Below are 20,912 nucleotides of genomic sequence, written 5' to 3' on the forward strand. Positions count from 1 at the left end.
GTGAGCGGAGTGGATGTTGTGTCACAAGGGCACTGTTATTTTTTCACAAAGTTTGATTTAATTATGGACTGGGAGAGAGTCATTAACAATGATCCTTGTTTCATGAATAGAGCAGGCTTACTCATAAAGAAGTAATATTGTAATTTCAATCCTACTATTGGTGTTTCTCCTACACCTATTTTACAATCGACTTCCTTTCATGTGCTTGTAACGGTGAATAAGGAGGTCCTTAAAGAACTAGTAAACAAAACTGGAAAGTATGTTAAGATGGTTGATTCAACAAACAAAGGAACCTTGGCAACTTATGCTAGATTTAATATCCAGATTGGCTTGGAGAAGCCTTTGCTCAAAATAAACAACTTTACAATTCGGGAATCAATCCAGCCTTCCTTTTAACTGCAAATTGTATCATGAGTACAGACATCTGCCTATAGGCCACACCATTTAGCAAAACAGACACAATTACCAAAGCAAAGTGAAGATTTTGAGGGATGCGAGTTATAAGACAACAGACTTGGAACAAGATCAAACGATGGAGAAAAGCTTGGAAGTAGCTCATCAGTTCTCAACTGTAGAATAAGAGAGTGAGCTTGATGCAGCAGCACATTCTCAAGAACCTCAAATTGCCTTCCTGCCTACCCCAAATTGGATGCCTACATAGAGCAAATTTTAGCCCAGTTTTTCTAGGAGACCAATGTTATGAAGAGAAAAAAATAGTGTATAAAGGCAAGGCAATAATTTGTCATTTCATTAATCTTTGGCACTCCCAAAGATCCATTGATGCTTGGATCAAAAGGATGTAGAGAACAGTGAGAGGAGTGGATGTTGTGTCACAAGGGCACTGTTATTTTTTCACAAAGTTTGCTTTAGTTATGGACTGGGAGAGAGACGTTAACAATGATCCTTGTTTAAAACTTTAATGAATAGAGCAGGCTTATTCATAAAGAAGTAATATTGTAATTTCAATCCTACTATTGGTGTTTCTCCTACACCTATTTTACAATCGACTTCCTTTCATGTGCTTGTAACGGTGAATAAGGAGGTCCTTAAAGAACTAGTAAACAAAACTGGAAAGTATGTTAAGATGGTCGATTCAACAAACAAAGGAACCTTGGCAACTTATGCTAGATTTAATATCCAGATTGGCTTGGAGAAGCCTTTGCTCAAAATCAACAACTTTAAAATTCGGGAATCAGTCCAGGCTTTAGATTTTGAAAATTTTCCTTTTAACTGCAAATTGTATCATGAGTACAGACATCTGCCTATAGGCCACACCATTCAGCAAAACAGAAACAATTACCAAAGCAAAGTGAGAAGATTTTGAGGGATGGGAGTTATAAGACAACAAACTTGTAACAAGATCAAACGATGGAGAAAAGCTTGGAAGTAGCTCATCAATTCTCAACTTTAGAATAAGAGAGTGAGCTTGATGCAGCAGCACATTCTCAAGAACCTCAACAAAATGTTAACCTAGCAAAGATAGTGAGACTTCCTCGCAATGAAAACTTGTAAGCAAAATCTTTTTTTTTTCTATGTGGTTCATGGTTCTTGGAGATCAGTGATAGCTATGTCCACGGAATATTTGTAACGCAGATCTAATGGAAAGGATCACTTCCTGTCGGCTCAACCACGAAGCCTGACCGCAAGAGTGTCGAGAGAATTGAACTTGTGACCTCTCTATAGCAGAGGTGCTTTAATGACAGGAACTCGACCAATTGAGCTAACCCTCGAGGCTACCTCGTAAGCAAAATCTTATAGAGGAAGGGATGCATTTGAAGGATTTAGGATAACAAACCCATAAAGGGAGGGATGGAATCTGATTGGAATACGGAATTCAAAGACAGGTGTTTTCCATGGAATGTAAGGGTCATGGCATCTGAACCTAGAAGAAAGACCCTATAAAGAAGAATACTTGCTGAGAGGATATTCGATTGTTTGAGTATACTGATCTTGTCTAACAGTTAACTAAAACCTCTGAAATTTTTTTGAATAACCTGTTTTCCCACAGTTATCCCCAATAAACTCCAGCCCTTGTCTCCATGACAATAATAAATGAGGAACATGTAAGGTTTCATTCCTAGTGATGGCATGCATGGAAATATCAGCAACGTAACAACTAGTCTTGATGCTGTAAAAAGCAAGCCAACGTTGTACACATTTGAGTTATTTACAAGAACATCACCGGTGTCAAGCCATAACCAAAGAGACAATCATATGTAATATGGAACAAATGCAGGAAATAACAGCAGAATAGCACAGAGAGAAGGCATCACGAGATTGCTTTGTCGGCACTTAGGCAATTAGAGCTACGTAATCAATAAAGCAAGGGTGACATGGTATTGAGTAGATACAAATGCTCCTAAACATCAGGAGACCATCTGAACATATATATAAAGCTAATCTAGTTAACATTAACTATTTATCTCTAGAATTAAAAGAAACTATAATCATGGTGTGAATAAATAACATTCAGTTCCTAGCATAGTATATAGTTTAGTCATGATATATTTTGCAATACTTTTCACTCTGAGTCAGCTGGATTGGTGACTACAAGCTGGAATGTGATTAGGATCTATAATATTAGATGCTGATAAGGATGTGCTCTTTTTCACCTTATAACATGTGATAGATCGATATTGATCTAACAGAAATATATGCAGTCTATCTCACCCACTAACGTCAGTGGCATCTCAGAACTCACAATATCCTGAAACCTCCCAACCTCAGTTCTCAACTATCCAGATTCCATACTCCCTTTACTTGTACATATCGGTAGGAAAAACAGCTATCCCTAACCATGCAGAATACATCCAAATCACATTCAGCCTTGCCTGTGATTTTGCCTTTACAGCCATTTGCACATTGTTATGATTGCCCCAATTTGATGTGCTAAATCTTAATCTACTACACTTGGAAAGGACTGGAGGCATTAATTTATTTTTGAAACACAGAAGCTTCCATGATCTTCAAAGGAAACATAATGCTGAGTAGTATGATTAATTTTCACTATTTGAGTATATTTTCTTTAAACTAAAAAGCACAAACATATAAACCATAGTAGCAATCCTTAAGCACCAAGCAGATTATTAATTATTGCTCCCTGGAGATGGGCAGGTTGAAGTTTTGAATCATCACTCATTCACAATTCCAACTTGCCCTGTGCATAGTTCTGCCCATTCCCAGGGACCAGGCAACAATCATTAGGATTCTGTGTGGTGCATGATGTTTGCCAGCAATGATGCCAACAATCAGAGCTGCTTTGCATTTTAATTTATGGCATCCATTGGCTCATCAAGGTTGTTGGGACTTTAACCAATCTTGGATGTGGACACAGTATTTCTACCATTGGCTGCTTGTCCAAATTTAAACCTCGGTCACTGACAACAACTACTCAACGTGTCCCCATACCACAACCCAGGGACTCAACTATGCAATGAATTTTACCAACATTGATTCAATTTTTGGAATGGGGTCTGATGGAATATGGTTTAGAAGCTATTATTTTTCATACTGCATATCAAAACTTGGTTAAAACTGCCATTGATCATACTAACAGATGCAAAAACATCAATATTTAAACCAGACAAGAAAAATGGCCGTTAAAATTATGATTCACTTCAAGAATAACGTACGCTGGGATGGTTGACAGGGGCCTTGGTTGCGGCAGATCTACGAGACCCTGCATTCATTTATCATGGACGGCAAACACATTTAATGGTTTGAACCCGGACGAGAAGAAAGCAAAGAGTGAAAAGGTGGTTGCACTCAAAAAAAAACCTTTGCCCATGAAAAGAAATGCTGCAAGTAGAGCCGCCACGAGTAACGAGACCAGGATCCCTATCTCCACGCTCGCCATTTTGGCTGATGACTGCGGACAGCTCAACTCTGCTGCTTATGAGTGATACTTCGCAAAGGATTCAAAAAGATTGACAAATGTTATGTTATTTTTGGATGCGAATGGAACAACTTGATTAGGAATTAAAAATTAAACTTCATTGTTATTCTCAAAATACCTTTGTATAGCTTTGTTATTGAGAGGTTATTCAATTTTTTTGCTAAGAGGTTATTGGTTCAATTGGGATGATCTATTTAGCAAGGCGTTTGTTCAGAAGCTAGGAGTATTTATTTTGAAGCTTCACAGAAAAAGGGCCAAATACATCAACCAGATTAAGAAGCAATCTGTCTCATAGGCTATTTTTAGCCTCGTGGATGTTAAAATAATTTCTTTATTTTTTTCTTTCTTTCACTTGTTTGTTTTATCATGGTTTTTAAAATATCTTCGTTAAGAGGTTATTGGTTCAATTTTCTTTATATTGTTTTATCGTGGTTTTTAAAATATCTTAGTTAAGAGGTTATTGGTTCAATTTTCTCTATATTCTCTCGTGGGTTAGGATTTACAATATTGTTGTTCTCAAAATACCTTTGTTATTGAAAAGTTATTGGTTCAATTTACTTCACTTGTTCCATTGTTGTTGTCAAATACCTTTGTTATGAAGAGGTTATTGGTTCAATTTTCTTGACATTTCGATTTACAATTAAGCTCTAGATAGTGATCCTTCTACTGAATCTAAATATTACAAATATTTCATAGATGTACCAATTAGCCATCTACGAATTTCATAAACAACATAGTAGAAAAAAACCAAAACAAACTTGATTCGAAGTCAAAATTACATGTTTATTATCAAGTTGAGATGGAATATATTCATATGGATATATTCTGTAATATGGGATAAAAAGGAACCTAAGCATTAAAATTTGTACCAAGTTGATTAGGATATTTTGAAAAAAAAAAAACAATACACATGGTACATGTAATGGTTTTTTTAGGACTTTTATATGGAATTTGTTTGAGAAAATTATAAAAATATTAAATTTGTTAAGTAATATAGGATCAAAACAAATTTAAGTATACAATATGGTTATAAATATATTTGGAGTTATTTTGAGAAAATTGTAATGATACTAAATCTTATGCATTGTTATGTTGAAATGTGGTAAAATAATATCTCCTTTAATAAGAAATCTTAATCATATGGGCATAATCAAATATGCTAGCATATGAATTTACTGTAATTGTTATCAAATAACATGTAACCACCCTCCTCACACATCTACCTAAGTAACCATCCAACAGTGGTAAACATGCGACGAGAGGCTACTATGATTGGATTCGACCTCCTATGTGACCTTAAGGAAGTGGAATCGACGGAACACATCAACCAACCTATCCACATCAGCAATAGAACCCTCAGGAGTCATGTCAGCGACTCAGACATCCTATCCCTCAATCCCACTAATGTTCTGGACATCTTAAGCCTCAGTTACTCTCATCCTATAGGCAAGAGAGCGTCCAAAAACCTAAAGTCTCTCTCACAGGCTTGCCTGCCAATGTTCAAAGACCCAATTTACCAGTGTTATGCCAGCGACCTCGGGATTTGAGCCACTTGTCCAAGCTCAAAGCCCAGGTCACTGCCCACAATGGAATGATAACTCAGGAACAGTAAAAGAACAGGGAAATAATGTTGCAAAAGTAATAAGTTGAACAAAACCTTAATCAAACCCCTACTAGCCATGACAAGCATTTTGTCAAACATATCATCAACATGTAACCTACAGGTGTAAACAACATAATTAAGTGTAGGGTTCTCATACTTATCTGAGAATCGTTGTGAATCATTGTTCCTTCATGTCATTTGTTGCATTATCATCTATTAGGCCATAGATACATTATCCATTCATTTACAAGTAAAAACATGTTGAGAGCCATACATAGTTGTTGTCATAAAACACACATATAACCAGCATAATAACAACATAAATACTCATGAAAGTACAACCATATAAACCACATATAATCCATCAAAATTCTCATATAAATACAAGGAGAAATAACCTTTCATTAATGATGCAAAAACCAAACCTGAGATGGGACTTCCACGTTCCACCCGACCATAGAATGGCTGAGCCAAATCTCTCTTCAGCCATTCACCCCCGTGCCATATTCCAAGCATGAATGTGGGACTCAAACCAAAAGAACCAACCAGGGCATACTGAGGCTAAACCACCTCACCCTCATCAACAGAAACTAGGCTTTATCGTAATCCATCCCGGATCACTAGGCCAACACAATGAACACATCATAACAGGCTTTACCATGATCTCCATCCGATCAATAGGCCAACAAGCATGGATGCCACCAGCTTTCTCCACCTACACCGTGAGGAATTTTCTTGTCTCCTAGCCTCTCAAGTTTTACCGCAATCCTAACCAGGATCACCAGGCCTGAAACCGAGACCCACTCTCCAGGATTTACTGCATATCCCAAACCTGGGATTACTAAGCCCAATGGAGAGAAAACCACCTCTTGGCTTTACTATATATCATGCCATTCACTGGCAAGGATTCCTAGGCCCACCGAGGCAACACAATCTTGCCTTTACCGCAACCCACAGTATGGCTCAAGGGTCACTAGGCTAGTGGCTTACCATGATCCACAGTCTAGTTTAGGGACCACTAAACCATGTGTGTAGGTTTTAACCCCGTACAGAAATTACCTGCATACGAATTCTAAAACACAGAAAATAAACAATGCGAGAGCATAACACATAAAACACATATACACAGAGATTTTCCCCTGGATCCCAAAACCGGGACTACTAGCTTGATTTTTCATTATGTTCCTTTCAATGTTATAATACATATTTATACATGTCGAAGCATCCAATACCATGGACTGAAAAACCATTGCATCCAATACCATGGACCGAAAACCATCGCGTCCAAAAAAATATGTGCAAAAATCATGCACAAAACCATAGGTGGGTCCCCCCAACCTAACATAGCGTCCAAAACCAAAATTTTTTGGGGCGTTGCCCTGGACCCCATAAAGTGGGGTTACAGGTACACCTTAAACCCCCAATGACCCCCCCTCGCTACACAATCAGCGCAACAAAGGGGGTACTCCGCCCCCCCCCCCCCCCCCCCCCCTCTAACCCCCCGGTTAACTACGTGGGCTAGTTGTGGAAAGAATATAACACAACCCAACATTCTCCCACTTGTTGTTTTCTTTCCACAGGGGGCCACAAGAGAGCTTAGTCATTTTTCCAGCCCTGAAACGCCCATTGTTTCTCTACACCAAGAGAACTTCTCAGAGCTCACAGATTTTGTCAATGCATCTGCAGTATTCTTCAAAGTGTCCACCTTTACCAACAACACCTTTTTGTCTTCTATCATATCCCTCACAAAGTGATACTGAACATCAATGTGCTTTGTCTTTGAATGATATGCGGGGTTCTTTGCCAAGAAAATTTCACTTTGGCTGTCACAGTCTATCCTTATAGCTTCCTGTATTAACCCCATACTTGAACATAATCTCTACAACCAAACTACTTCCTTGCTTGCATGAGTGGTTGCCATGTATTCTGTCTATATAGTTGATAGTGCCACTATAGATTGTTTCTTACTCATCCAACTGACTGCACCTCCAAATAGGTTAAACACATACCCACTTGTAGATCTTCTCTGATCTAGATCTCCAGCCCTGTCTGCATCAACAAAGCCATGAATATCCAATATTCTGTCCAATCCTGGTCTTCCTTGGTAGCACAAACCATAATCACTAGTGCCACGCAAATACCTGAAAACCCGCTTCACTGTTGTCCAGTGCTCCTTCCCTGGTTTTGACATAAACCTGCTCAATACTCCCATTGCATGTGCAATGTCTGGTCTAGTACAAACCATTGCATACATTAGGCTACCAACTGCACTTGCATATGGAACACGGGACATGTCCTCTTCCTCTTCTTGTGTCTTGGGACACTGTTCAACAGATAACCTCACACCTACAGGAATAGGAACCTTCACGGTTTACTATCCTGCATATTAAACCTCTGCAGTATTGTCTCGACATACTTCCTCTGGTTTAACCAAAGCTTCCTCTTTGTACGATCTCTTTTAATTTCCATGCCCAAAATATAGTTTGCAGCACCAAGATCTTTCATGTCGAATTTGGAGGACAATTGGGTCTTCAAATCCTGGATAATTTCTTTGTCATTTCCAACCAGCAACATATCATCCACATACAAGACCAGATAAATAACACGGTCACCAATTAATTTAAAATACACACAGTGATCTGATTTGCTTCTGGTGAAGCCAAGTCCCCGTATAAATGTATCAAATTTCTGATACCACATCCTTGGTGACTGTTTTAACCCATACAGAGACTTCTTTAACTTACACACCAGTTCTTTCTTACCCTTCACCGCAAAGCCTTCAGGTTGCTTCATGTAGATCTCCTCTTCCAGATCCCCGTGAAGAAATGTTGTCTTCACATCCATTTGTTCTACCTCAAAATCAAAAGCAACAGCAACAGATAAAAGTAATCTAATAGAAGTTACCTTGGCAACAGGAGAAAAAATATCACCAAAATCAATTCCCGGCACCTGGGAATAAACTTTTGCTACCAACCGAGCTTTGTATTTCTCCACTTTTCCTTCTACATTTGTCTTCTTTTTGAACACCCATTTGCTGCCAATGGAGTTTCTTCCAGCCGACAACTCCACTAGATCCCAAGCCTCATTTTGGTGCAAAGATGCCATTTCATCAACCATGGCCTCTGTGATGCAGGAAAGTGTTCCCTCTGCGGACAGAGGCAACCCCTCTAGCCCTAGAGTGGGTCTAGTCACAAACAAGGACAAATCAACAACAATTCTCCTTAAATAGTTCAAGTTGGAGGCCTACCTCAACCGGTGGTCGATGGAGTTCCGTTGCGCTGCTCTAGCTTCCGCTTCCTTCTCCTAATGAGTAATCAACCTGAAACAAAGCAAAGGAAATACAACAAAGCACATAACCGGATACAACAAAGAACTATTTACTCATAAAGTCAAGAAATCATGAGCTATCTAGTACATTGCATACAAGACATAGGAAAACATCATTGATTGCATTAAATATGAAATAGAGTAAGCTTACAACCCAGGTCTTGACGTCACAAGCCTTCTCAGGAGGGTCCAGCCAGCATGTTCCTCAAGCATTCACTCTTGAAGATGGATCTCCCAACACAAGTCTCTCTCACTCACAAGTTTTACACAAGATAAAAGGCACTTCACAACCTTCCTCAAGCTCTCAAACAATCCCACACTTGTCACACTCACACCAACTATCTAACAAGCTCACAATACTATCAGCAACACTCCAAAGACTAAGAATTCCAAAACTAGCAACCCATAGCAATGGTGAGAGCTTAAACAGGAGAAGGAGTCCCCATGAATGGTGGGAGGATGAGCTTATCTCCAAGGAAGGTAGCACAAATGACGGAACAACCACGCCAGAGAAAGGAGGGCGACATAAACAAGGCCAACAACCAGGTCTGGAGTCATCTGGAAGGCCGACTGTTGGAACAAACTCGCCCAAACTGGATCATCGCGGGAACATAACTGGTCTGCCGCGCTGACATCACTAATGCATAACGGAGATAGTCATGTCATCGCGGGAAACTACAATATACAGTTGCGCTGTCACATGAAATTCGACCATCGCGGGAATCACGTGTACTTCCGCGATGGCAGCGCTTCTGGTCTATTTTGGAGCACTCATCAGCGCGTTTATTTGGACAACAGACGCGATGAGGCAGAAACTTTGGCAAAGTGGGTCATTTGGCAACATCAGAGAGCATTTTTCTAACTTGAGCATGTATGACTTGGTCACATGACACAGTAGGAAGACTGGAGTGAAGACAGTGACAAATTACTGTGTAACAGATGCCCCCTAAAGCATGAAACCCGAGAGAGTGGGAGGGGTGAAATGCTTTACGAAACTGATTGAACTGGAACACCATCTGGAAGAACTTGCACGCAAGTACAACTGATATCTCTGATAATGAATTACATGTAGTCTAGGCATGGGCGTAGCCATCCAAAAGACATACGAAATAGGTCTGTGGTATGGACGCAGCCATCCAGCTAATGAGACCATGATGATGATAAAGGTATGGTCGCAGCCATCCATGAAGACTCAGGTATGGTCGCAACCATCCATCAATGAGTCATGTAATCATAAAACCAATCCACGCAGCCCGAACATGTGTAATCTGAGTTCGGGGTCTTGAACCCATCCGATCATAGTACAAATCCTAACATGCGAATAGATGTGTCGAGGTCGAGCATGATAGAATATTGCTTGATTACCAGCCAATGATGAAAACCGTTAACAAGCGCGAGAGAAACCACCAATAATGCCAATGGCTCTCAAGGTACTGTCTAGCACAATCCACGAAGTGTGAAAAAGGAGCTGAAGTCGAACACTCGTGGAATCACCCAATCGACGACCAATGATGAAATTCGACCGTCAGGTGCGAAGAACTTGCCATTGAGGCATGCAAGCTCTAAGGTACCAAAGGGGATCTCTAGATCAATCTCCTGGATAATGAGCTGATGTCAACAGGAGACGACCCGTCGCAGGAGGGCCATAATGTTTCCCCCATCAACAACACGAGATAACGAACAAGAGGTAGATGGCGAAACAGAGTACCAGAGGAAAAAGCGAGGGTGTAAACTGCAGAAGGATTATACTCTTGAACATATCGGCGACACGACTCTGGAAGGGGGTTGGCAGCATTCAGGCATCAATGGATCAGAGGCTCGAAGGAGACGGCATGAATCGAATGGAATGAGGTTGGAATGACAACCCAAACCCACAGAAGGCCAAATGACGATGTATGGATGTGCCAACCCGACAAGAAGCAAAAGTGTCGATGTTCAAGAGTGACCAGCTGCCATAGACAATCAATGATAAACCTGTCGTAGAGTCCAACATAGTAATATTTTAACGAGCCCTAGGAAGGAGAAGCTCGAGTCTCGTCATGGTGGCGAGTCCAATGTTGTCAGGGTTTAATGAGTCCGACATAGGTAAAACTTGGAGTCTTTTTCATGTTTAGAGAGTTTGAAAAAGACACGGAAAAGAAAACTCCAGGGGGGTCCTTTTTCGTAGAATTGTGTCTCTCGAGCCCGAAAAAGTATAAAACGATACTCGGTAGAACCGCCCGACCATTATGATCGAGGAGTACTTTTCGTAAGTAGTGACTTCGACCTGAAAAAGTAAAAAAGCAGTCGGAAGGCGACCGCCTCTTGTTTCTTTTATCGAGTCAAGAGGGAAACTCGACCATCTTTTCATTCTTCAAGTCGGAAAAGAGCTTAAAGACGACTTTCCAGGATCAAGTGTATATTAAACTGTCATAATTCCACCACCTGCACAAAAACACGTCACACTTAAACCCGATCGAGATAAAATGAACAATATTCATAAAAACATAGTTAAAACATCGTATTTTGACTATCCATATGGTAAAATAATGAGAAAAAACCCACATTGATAAAATGTAACTTTTAAATTTGCAAAAATCACTATAAAAAGGAATTAACCCATTCATTTTTACCATAACACTGTTCAGTTTACCGTGGAGCACTTTGGAACACTGAGGTTGGCGAGCGAAATTCGGCCCCATCCGTGCATCATTCGTCCCGAAACCAGTTCCAGGTAGACACACGTTGCCTTGCGCTTCATTTTGATGCTTTTTTCATGCATTTTGAACGTTCCAAGTGTTAGTTTAGGCGGGTTTTCAAACCGTGTTCCGCCGCTCGGTCATCGCAGGTTTACCCTATCGGGTCCGCGATGGCCAATAAAATTTTACACAAGGCGCGCCTCGATCATCACGGAAAAGTGATGTACTTCCACGATGACCGCGGAAAAAATGAACTAAAGACCTCGCGTCATCGCGTCTGTTTTTAAAACAGACGCGATGACGACGCAAACTCATATTTTTTGCAAATTACGCGTCAAAATTTTCAAACGAAGTACTAATTCAATTTTCCTCGTCCTGCAGGGTATAATGGCATTTGTCTGGCAAGAACGCACACATGATAACAACGATATAGAAGCTTTCGTCGATGCGGGGTGCCGAAACGCACTACGGGCATGCAGATTGCTCAAATTCTTCCTAACTCCACACCTGCGGTCACAACCTGACTTGCTGGAGCTATTGATCAGGGCCTGGAATCCCATAGATGGGAAATTTATCATCCAAGGCCGGGATATCGAGTTTGACTATACAGACATATATTTTTTGACCGGGCTGTCTCGTCGAGGTGAGAGGCCCATTCTGGAGGGGCAGCGACCCGGGGTTGATTCCTTAGATATGCTGATAGCTCAAGTGTGCCCACGGGCATGCAAGACAAGGAGTGGGAAGGTGGCAATCCCAACAATGGACGATGTAGTGCTTCGTGCTATGCTTTTCATGGTGACATGGGCAGCGGGTTCTCTAGCCCAACATGAGGCTTCGAAGACTCAGCTTCGGCTGGCTCTCGAGTGTCTCAATCCCACCATGTTCAACTGGGCAGAGATGGTGACGACAAACATGAAGAGGCAACTCACCAACTGTCATCGAGGAGAGGTGAAGCAGTTTGGTTATGGATCCATCCTAGTCCCGCTCATGTTGGAGCGGGTGCCGGCACTGCAGTTGCAAGACATGGATTTGGACTTATCGAGGCCACGTGAGACGAGGGCCACGCGATGGGCTCACGTCATGCCACGAGGAGGTGGCGGACGACCAGTGGCGTGGGGGAAATTTTTCCGAGAGTGGCTGGAGCGACAGACGATCTTCGTGGAGGATTGGCCATACGCCGGCATGGACTTCCGCGGAGATCCTAACATGCAGCTGCCCGCTGGAGAGCAGTGGGATGACGGTGGTAAGACACTTGATCACATTTTTTCATTTTTATTTTTATGATTTTTTTTGATGTTTTCATGTACATGTCTTAATGACGAATGCTATGGTATGCAGATGTAAGACCAGTGAGACCCCTTGGACTGGCTCCAGAGGCGCGGAGGGACGCACAGGGCATTACAGCACTAGCCCTGGCTCCTCCGGAAGATGATACAATGGAGATAGTGATCCAGAACCTTGAGGGCCTGCTAGCAGGGATTCCAGATTACACGGGGATCGAGGAGGTCCCCAGAGCGTCCCAGATCCACACAGTAGGAGTGGAACCCAGGATGCACCGCCTGTTGAGGCGGGTGGCACGAGCGGCGGTGCACTATAGGGAGCACAACCCACCGCAGTAGATACCTAGGTTTTTATTTCTTGCTGGTGATTTTTGAGAGACATGTGTCTTAGATGTACGGAGAACACAGACTCTATTTAGACATGTACACTTATTTTTGAGCGCCTCGGTGCGCCACAATATATATATATATATATATATACATATTCCTATGGTCTATTATTGTGCTTTATATGCTTTCTTGTATGATGTTTTGATTATATGTTATGCAAATGTCTGTCTAATACATGATTAGCCAATGCATCAGTTAACGTGTTTAATCGTCATGGGATATGCTGATATGTAATGAAATCAAAATTCCTCTCTAACAATTTAACATGTAAATACAACCTTAAAATGCGATGGTCTCTGACAGAATATCGCCCATTGAGCTGGTGGACGACAAGTTGAGAGTCCAGGTTCACAACCAATGCACGAATACCGAGATTAATCGCCTCGGCTAGTAACTCAATCACAACACTATATTCAACGACATTGTTTTTAATACGACCTAAACACACACCTTGAAGATCTATCAACTCACCGTGAGGATCGTAGATCACCCACGCCGCAGAGGACAAGTTGCAGGTACTGCGGCAGGCACCATCAGCGAAACCAACGTAAGGTGCACCAGACATCTGCACAAGAAGCAAAAGACACAATAAGCGGCAATCACGCCTTCACACCAAGCCAAAAACATGAAAACACACACACACAACACACCTGCTAAAACACATGTATGTACAAACCAAAGTGCATGGAATTCACGCATAGTACTTTTTCAAGTACAGCCCGTTTCGGGGCTTATCCCTTTGCGCCGTTGTATGATCGTCCTAGATAATGTAGGCGTCGTCTCAGCCCATTGTGTAAAATAATCAACGGCACCGATGATATGCCCATGCCCCCCGGCCGAGCGAGGGTTACAGGCTATATAATCAATGCCCCGTTTAACAAAAGGGCCGATCGTGTCAACAGGGTGCAAGGGGGAACCAGAAGCAAAGGGTTCAAAACAAGGAGCAAACTGCTTGAGACAGGTTAGGATTTCCCGGTGGGCAGAGAGAAACGAGGAACGATGGTGATGATTAGACCAAGGAGGTTCCTCGAGAGACATGGTTTCGATAATGGCTTCATCAGAAGGAAATATTTCCTTTAAAGGATCCGAAGAAGCATCATCTCCAAGCCAAGGGGAATGAGTGTACAAGTCGGGAGCCCTGCTCGAAGGAGCAGGGTCAGGAGGGGGAGCCGATGCGGAAACAATTTCGACGTAGTTGAGCTCAGTAGGATTCAATGGCATCTCATCACCCCAAGATTCTACTTGATCAGCGGGGGGAAGAACCCACGGATCAGAGCGAACGGAAATCATGTTGATAGGAGCGACGTTAGGAGGTGGGAGTGAAAACACACCCATCAGGGCAGGATCTTTAAAAATTCCAGCTCCCACACTCTCATATGGGGTAGAGGTATGCTCCACAAAAGGCACGTTGCCTTCGGAAGAGGAGGCGAAGAAGGATAGCTGGTCTACGGTGACAATCTTCCCCTGATGAGGGAAACGAATGACACGAAATAGAGATGAAGCCACGGCTCGCATGGCGTATGTCCAGCTACGTCCGAGAAGGAGGTTGTAGGTAAGATTAGCATCAACAACTTCAACTTCCACTTCGACTGTCTTCCCTTCCAAAGAAATGGGCAAACGTTGGAGTATACCATAAGGACGAGATTCTCTCCCATCAAAGGCTTCCAAGGTTGTAGGAGACTGGCTCAGCGTCGGAGAACCAATAGCCTTCCAACAGGCGACAGACATGATGCAAGTTGAAGCGCCTTCATCAATGACTGTACGATGAATCGTTTTGGAATTGATAATGACCTGTATGAGGAAGGCAATTTGGTGAGGCAGTCTCGGTGTATGGCTTTCCAGGTCAAAAGTAATCAGATCCGAGTCGGCCGGGTCTATGCCACCGATGGCCGATAGCAAGGACTTCCTCTGAGAGGGGCAGCTCTGGAGTACTTCTAAGGCGAACATAGCTGATGGAGCCTGGGCTAAGTCCTCAACGATGCTGTAGTGCTGGGCAACACGAGAATTAGGGTTGTAAGAGATTTCTGGAGTGTTACACAGTAATTTGTCACCATTTGTCACCGTCCCTGTTACCCCTTTCCCGCACTTTGGAGGACTCATTCCAGGACCTGTGAGAAGTGACATAACTTGAAAACACTTGCATTATGTTCCCCTAAGTATGGACTTCATATGCCCTGAAGACATCTCCTGCAGAATATCCTTTAAAAGTCCCCTTTTTCCATTAGCGCGGATCCACAGTGTATTACTCGCGCCAATGGGGGAAATCCTCCAAAGAGGTCGCGCCAGTTGGCGCTCTGTCTCAGATCTATACCCGTGCCAACTGAGTTTGGGAAAGATTTTTAACAAACGCACGCGTGAAAGTTTTTCCCTTTCGACTCATGAAGCTTTTTAAGGATAATGCCAATCCCATGGATGTCTTGATTCATCGTATCTCCCTTTCCTCTATCCATAATAGCTTTTTGAGGATAAACCCAATCCCATAGATGGTGTGATTGATCTTATCTCCTTCTCCTCCATCTATAAAAGGTTGTTCCGTTGCCTTTGACAAGCTAGTTCAAGCATAGGGAGAATTATACTGTCGGAAGTCTGAGAGATTGCTGTAAGAGTTTTCTTTGCATTCATAATCAAAGAGAGAGAGGCTTGTTCCCAATCCCGACAAGCTTTGCAAGACATATGTAGCTGATCATCCAGCCAAAGGAGGATTTGACGTCAGAACTATGGTTGTATTCTCCTTTGTTGATTATCAATAATAGATGACTATCATTATGGTTCCACTCGTGTTGTTCATTGTAATGATGTTTGAGTTATATCTTTTCAGACCGATATATAATTGCATCTACTGGATTTTATGCTTGTATTTGTGTTGTTCTTTGCATGTGCAGGTGTCCATTCACGGAGATCGTGGGGATCGTGACTGGCCGGAGCAAAGGAACGGGAGTGTCGACTCTTCTACAACACTAGCGTTGGAATCCAAGTAGGCTCTCATAATCCACCTTTAATTTGTAATTAGGAACTTGCGTGATAGCATTGTTTGATTGTTGCTAGACCCATTTTGGGCTAGTGGGGATCGCCTCTGTCCGCAGAGGGGATTTACCTCTTCAACAATTTGGCGACTCCACTGGGGAGTTAGCTTGTTGTTTGATTTGTAAACTTTAGACGGAGCCTGAAGTACAGCCAGATAGCCTTCGAAACGCAATTGCTTTGCATTAGCGAAGTAGATCAATGCCACTTCAGTCAATCTCCGGTTTGGTTTACGAACTAAACAACCTGGAGTTTGTCTTGTCTCTTTGGTTTTCTCTTGTTTTGATTGCTTAGATAGCTTTCTGGGTTGGATTCTTTGTTGTCTCTTGTTGCCTGGTCTGTCTGGATACTGCTGGCCTAGTCTTGGATTGCTTGTTTTTTATTTTAGCATAGAAAACTTGATTGGCGCTGTTACACTAAAATTTGTCACCATGACTATTTGCAGTTAGTATGGCTCCATCAACTGTCATACTATCCTCCTTGGCAAGCCTCATACCTCTGCTCTTCATGTAAAACTCCAAGAAAGAGAGAAAGTCTTTAAAATCCATATATCTCTGGGTACGCAGTTTCTCTTAGCCTTACCTGCGTGTACGCACCCCAAGTTCACAATACCTGCGTACTTGTACGCTCTGTCTGTAAAGGGGAGGGTGCGTACTCCTGTAAAGGTCAAAAGGCGCAAGTTTCACTCCAAAAAAGTTACTAGTGGTCATTTCTAGAGCATTCTAGAAGCTTGTTTGACGTGTATGGAGCGCCTCCAGATGGTTCATGTATCCCTATCAAAGAGGAACTTATCCCATCAAGAGGGGAGCTATCCCATCCAAAGAGGGGCTTATCCCATTGATGGTGGACCTGAATAACTTCCTCTAGAACACTATAAATACAGGCATTGGGCCAGAGGGAGGGGAGGTTGAAAGCTGAACATTCCTAAGGGTAGATGCTGCTGGAATTAGGACTCCCATTTAGAGCTTGAGAGGAGAGATTCCCATCCTTTCCTAGCCTTATTTGGAAGTGGGTGAGCTGATCAAAGTAAAGGAAAACTCTTGCTGGACCCTAGGAGGGACCTGCACAACACCAAGGCTCAGGTTGTAATGGTTTCTTTTGTTTCCACTTAATGCAAATGAACTCATTTTTCTCAACAGATTGTTATTCATGATTTGTTTCATATACTCCTTGGTCTGTATGATGGATATGTATTGTTTTATGAGTTTATCAGGTGCTATTTAATCTTTTGGCTTGTTAGTGAATGTAGGTTTCGAAGAGAAAGAGGAGCTCATTCGGATTGGCGAGGCTGGACTACTACAAAGCGTTGGACTAAAGGTATGTTATAATCACCTGATTACTTGTATTCTAAATGCATGTTTAGAGAAAGGTAGTGTTTATTTGTCACTAGAAAGCCTTTGCTTCTAGGGAGGTCGGTTTTGTCTGCATTATCGACTCTTTCCGCATGACAAAATGGCGACTCAACTGGGGACTCCATTGATGTGAATGTTTTTTCCTTTGTATGAAATTTTGATCTGAGAAAAGTCGTTTGTTTTCTGGTTTTTGGCTGTCTGACTGTGTTTTTGGGTGGGCTAGCTTAGGGTTAAATTAGATTTTAGTTTTTCTTAGTTTTGCTAGAAGTACGCAACCTCTGCGTTGAGCACAGTGCGTACCTGTACGCACTGCAGCTTTGTGCACAGAGCGTACACGCACCTGTGCAAACAGGTTGCCTGCGTACCCTGTCAAAATTGAGAAAATTCCAATTTTCTCCTTTTTTGCCTTTTAGATTTTGTTTTTCATTTGTTTTTTCTGCCCAGATCCACTGGTTATTTGCCATCAATCTTCACCTAAGCTTGTTTCATCAGTGTCAAGAGTTTTAGTGAAATTCATAGAGATTTTGCCCTAGGGTTTGATTTTTGCACTGGTCCTGTAGTGACTTTGGCTTTAGAGGTTGTCAAACTTTGGATCTCCCTGGTTTTGTTCAGTCCTCTTAGGAGTCGGGCCTTTCATAGAATCCACCCTTGTGAGAAACCTACCTTTGTGTCTTCTCTTTGCGAATCTCGAAAAAGTTTGTTGATTGAACTTTGAATTTTATTCTTGAGAAAAAGAACAAAAGATTTTGATTTTTGTTTTTGACTGGCTTTTGGTTTTGCATTAACTAGTCCTTAGTTACATTTTGACTAAGTAAAACATCTGGGAATCATACTTGATAGGCTTTTGCCTCATTAGATTTACTTTTAGGTTTATTTCTCTTAGATTTGCTTTTGAGTGAAATTGAGTTGATTTGATTGCCATAGCTTTTTTAACTTTGATTTCTGTTAAAGTAAGTTTTACATGCTTTGTTAATTAGGAAAAATACAAAAAAATATCTTTTGAAGGAAAGTTTGCTTTGGTAGCATTTGAGTCTTTCAAAGGAAAAGGAATTTTCGTGAAGTAATTAGTGGTCATGTGTTGTATGTTTTGAAAAGATAAAGAGTTTGTTTCTTTGATTTTCATTGCCAATAAAGTTGTCTTTATATCCATTTTGCATTCTCCAACTCTCTTATCTAGGGAATTCATTGAAAAGGAAAATTAGTATAAATCATCCTAAGTGCATCTTTTTAGTGGATTTGAGTCGAGTCTACACACCATCAGTTTCATCTCCACTACCTTTTGTCTTAAAGAAAAGCCATAAAAATTAACGCTTAAAGTAAAATCAACTTAGTAACTTTTTATTTACTAGGGCTCTAAAACACCAATATAGATCAGGCTAGTGTCTTGGAGTAGGAGAGTAATTAACTCTCCAAGACAGTAAAACCAAACAAGTAGCTCATCTTGTGGTAGGATAAATCCAACTGTTTCATTTGTACTCTGGGAAAGCTCCTCTTAAAGGAGAAGCACGAGACCGTGTCCGAACCAGTGAGGGGATCAATCCTCCTTCATTGGGAAAGACGCCAGATACGCACGTACTACAAACGGTAAACCTCGGATTATTGTCGAGGAGCCTGGGGTCACTTGTCGGTAAACCTTGGATTATTGTCAAGGAGCCGGCAAGGGGATTGAGCTTGTTACTCTGCCCTTGTGTGCTATCGGGTCGTAGACTGTTCCCCCAGGTATATTTGTTGCTGTTGGTAACCTTAGTGACCATTATCTTTAGGATTCTACCGAGGTGACGGTGGAGGGAAGATCCCACTGTACCTGGAGCAGATGTCAGCTAGACTCACTTGGATTTTCCTGGGGGTTCACTTCACTCGAGATGGTTAAAGTGGAGGAACTTGTGCCGGTCTATTCATTAAGCAGGTTGCCGGGGTAACTGTTCCACCCACCACTTCTGTACTGAATTCAGCGATGTTGGGTTTCATCTCCAACTAGTGTTTTCGGTCCGGAAGGCTACTGTTTGTGTATGGTTTGACGCCCTAGATTCTTTAGGTGTGTGCTTCAACATTGTTTGGTTCTTTAGAGACTTTAGGTGGTTTGCTTTGAGATTTTACTTTGTTTGCGTGTGCAGTAGTTAAAAGTCTTTAACTGTGGCTGAATTACCGAGACAGTCCCGTAGACTTCGGGGCAAGTCTCCTGAGATTGTTACTGTGGCCGATTTGTTGAGGAAGTCCCGTAGACTTCGGGGCGAACCTCCTGAAGAGGTTTCGGGTCATTACGAAGGTTTGAAAGTCCTTGTAACTCCTAGTGGCAGTAAAGTAGGTTCACCTGAAGAAGGAGAGTCGTCGTTGGTAGTCCATCCAGATTACCAAGGTCTAGAAACAGGTTATAATCCTGAAGCTGTTGCAGTTTCCGAGCTTGCTGGTAGTTTTTCATCTACTAGTGATATAGGCGAAGGACCTGAAATATCTGAACCTGTTACTCCAACTTCTAGTGCTCCTGATTCACCTAGGGTAGAAAGAGTTATCACTGAAAATCTTCCTGCTGGTTTGATAGCTATTGAAGAACTTGCTCCAGAGGAAGAATTTGGCGGCTCTATCCTTGTAGATCAACCTACTATTGATCTAAGAGAGCGTAAATCCATCTTTTACAGTCCTCCTAGAAGTACTACTTGGTAGCTTTCGTTAACCAATTATTTGGATAACTCAGGGTTAAGTTTTTCTCCACCTCGTACTCCTTATCCACCTGGAGGTATTTATACTCCTGTAAATATGTCTGGTCAGTCGTCCGTGTTTACTCAATCTCCTGAATCTTTCTTGTACGACGGTCCTTCTGTTCCCTCCGGGTATCAGTCACTTTCTAGTACTTTTGCGGGAGCATCTCCTCAACCCATTGAACATGGGTTATTAGCTGGAAACAATGGTAATAAACCGTTGGGTGTAGGGGACATTTACATGATGTCAGGTTCAGTTCCCGATTCTCAACCTCAAGGTGGCCAGTTACCGCCTGGGGGGCAGCCTCAATTAACGCTTGGGGGGCAACCTCAAGGTACACAAATTGCGTCTGGGGGGCAACCTCAAGGACAGTATGTACCCATAGTACAATACATTCCTCAAGGTCAACCCCAGCCTCAATATGTACCCCAAGGTCAACCTCAGTATCAATTCATAGCTCAAGGTCAACCCCAGTATCAGTACTTACCTCAAGGGTATCTACCTCAAGGTCAGTACTCGAGTCAAGGTTATCAACCACCTCAAGGTCAGTCTTATGTTCAAGGTACGGGAAATGTACCTTTCAATTATCAATCCTACCCTCAATCCGGTTATGGATCTCAATATCCTCAACCTGCCATGGGTCAATACCCCGGAATGAACATAGTGTGG

At 42.0% G+C, this 20,912-nt stretch overlaps 1 protein-coding gene across 1 annotated transcript in view; it reads right to left on the minus strand.

Annotated features, from left to right (window-relative positions):
- The window catches only part of CB5LP (cytochrome B5-like protein), a 107,934-nt gene extending 103,973 nt beyond the window's left edge, over positions 1-3,961 (minus strand). The window contains exons 1-2 of the mRNA XM_089419016.1: positions 3,778-3,961; positions 3,633-3,679 (exon numbers count right to left, since the gene is read on the minus strand). Of these exons, the coding sequence (XP_089275142.1) occupies positions 3,633-3,679; positions 3,778-3,856 (126 nt within the window). The 5' untranslated portion in view covers positions 3,857-3,961. The remainder of the gene's footprint in view (positions 1-3,632; positions 3,680-3,777) is intronic.
- Between the last annotated feature and the right edge of the window lie 16,951 nt (positions 3,962-20,912).

Source organism: Pinus tabuliformis, chromosome 3_2 (assembly GCF_031772625.1).
Source record: "Pinus tabuliformis cultivar Carrire ecotype Pingquan chromosome 3_2, CPIR1, whole genome shotgun sequence".
Lineage (NCBI taxonomy): Eukaryota > Viridiplantae > Streptophyta > Pinopsida > Pinales > Pinaceae > Pinus > Pinus tabuliformis.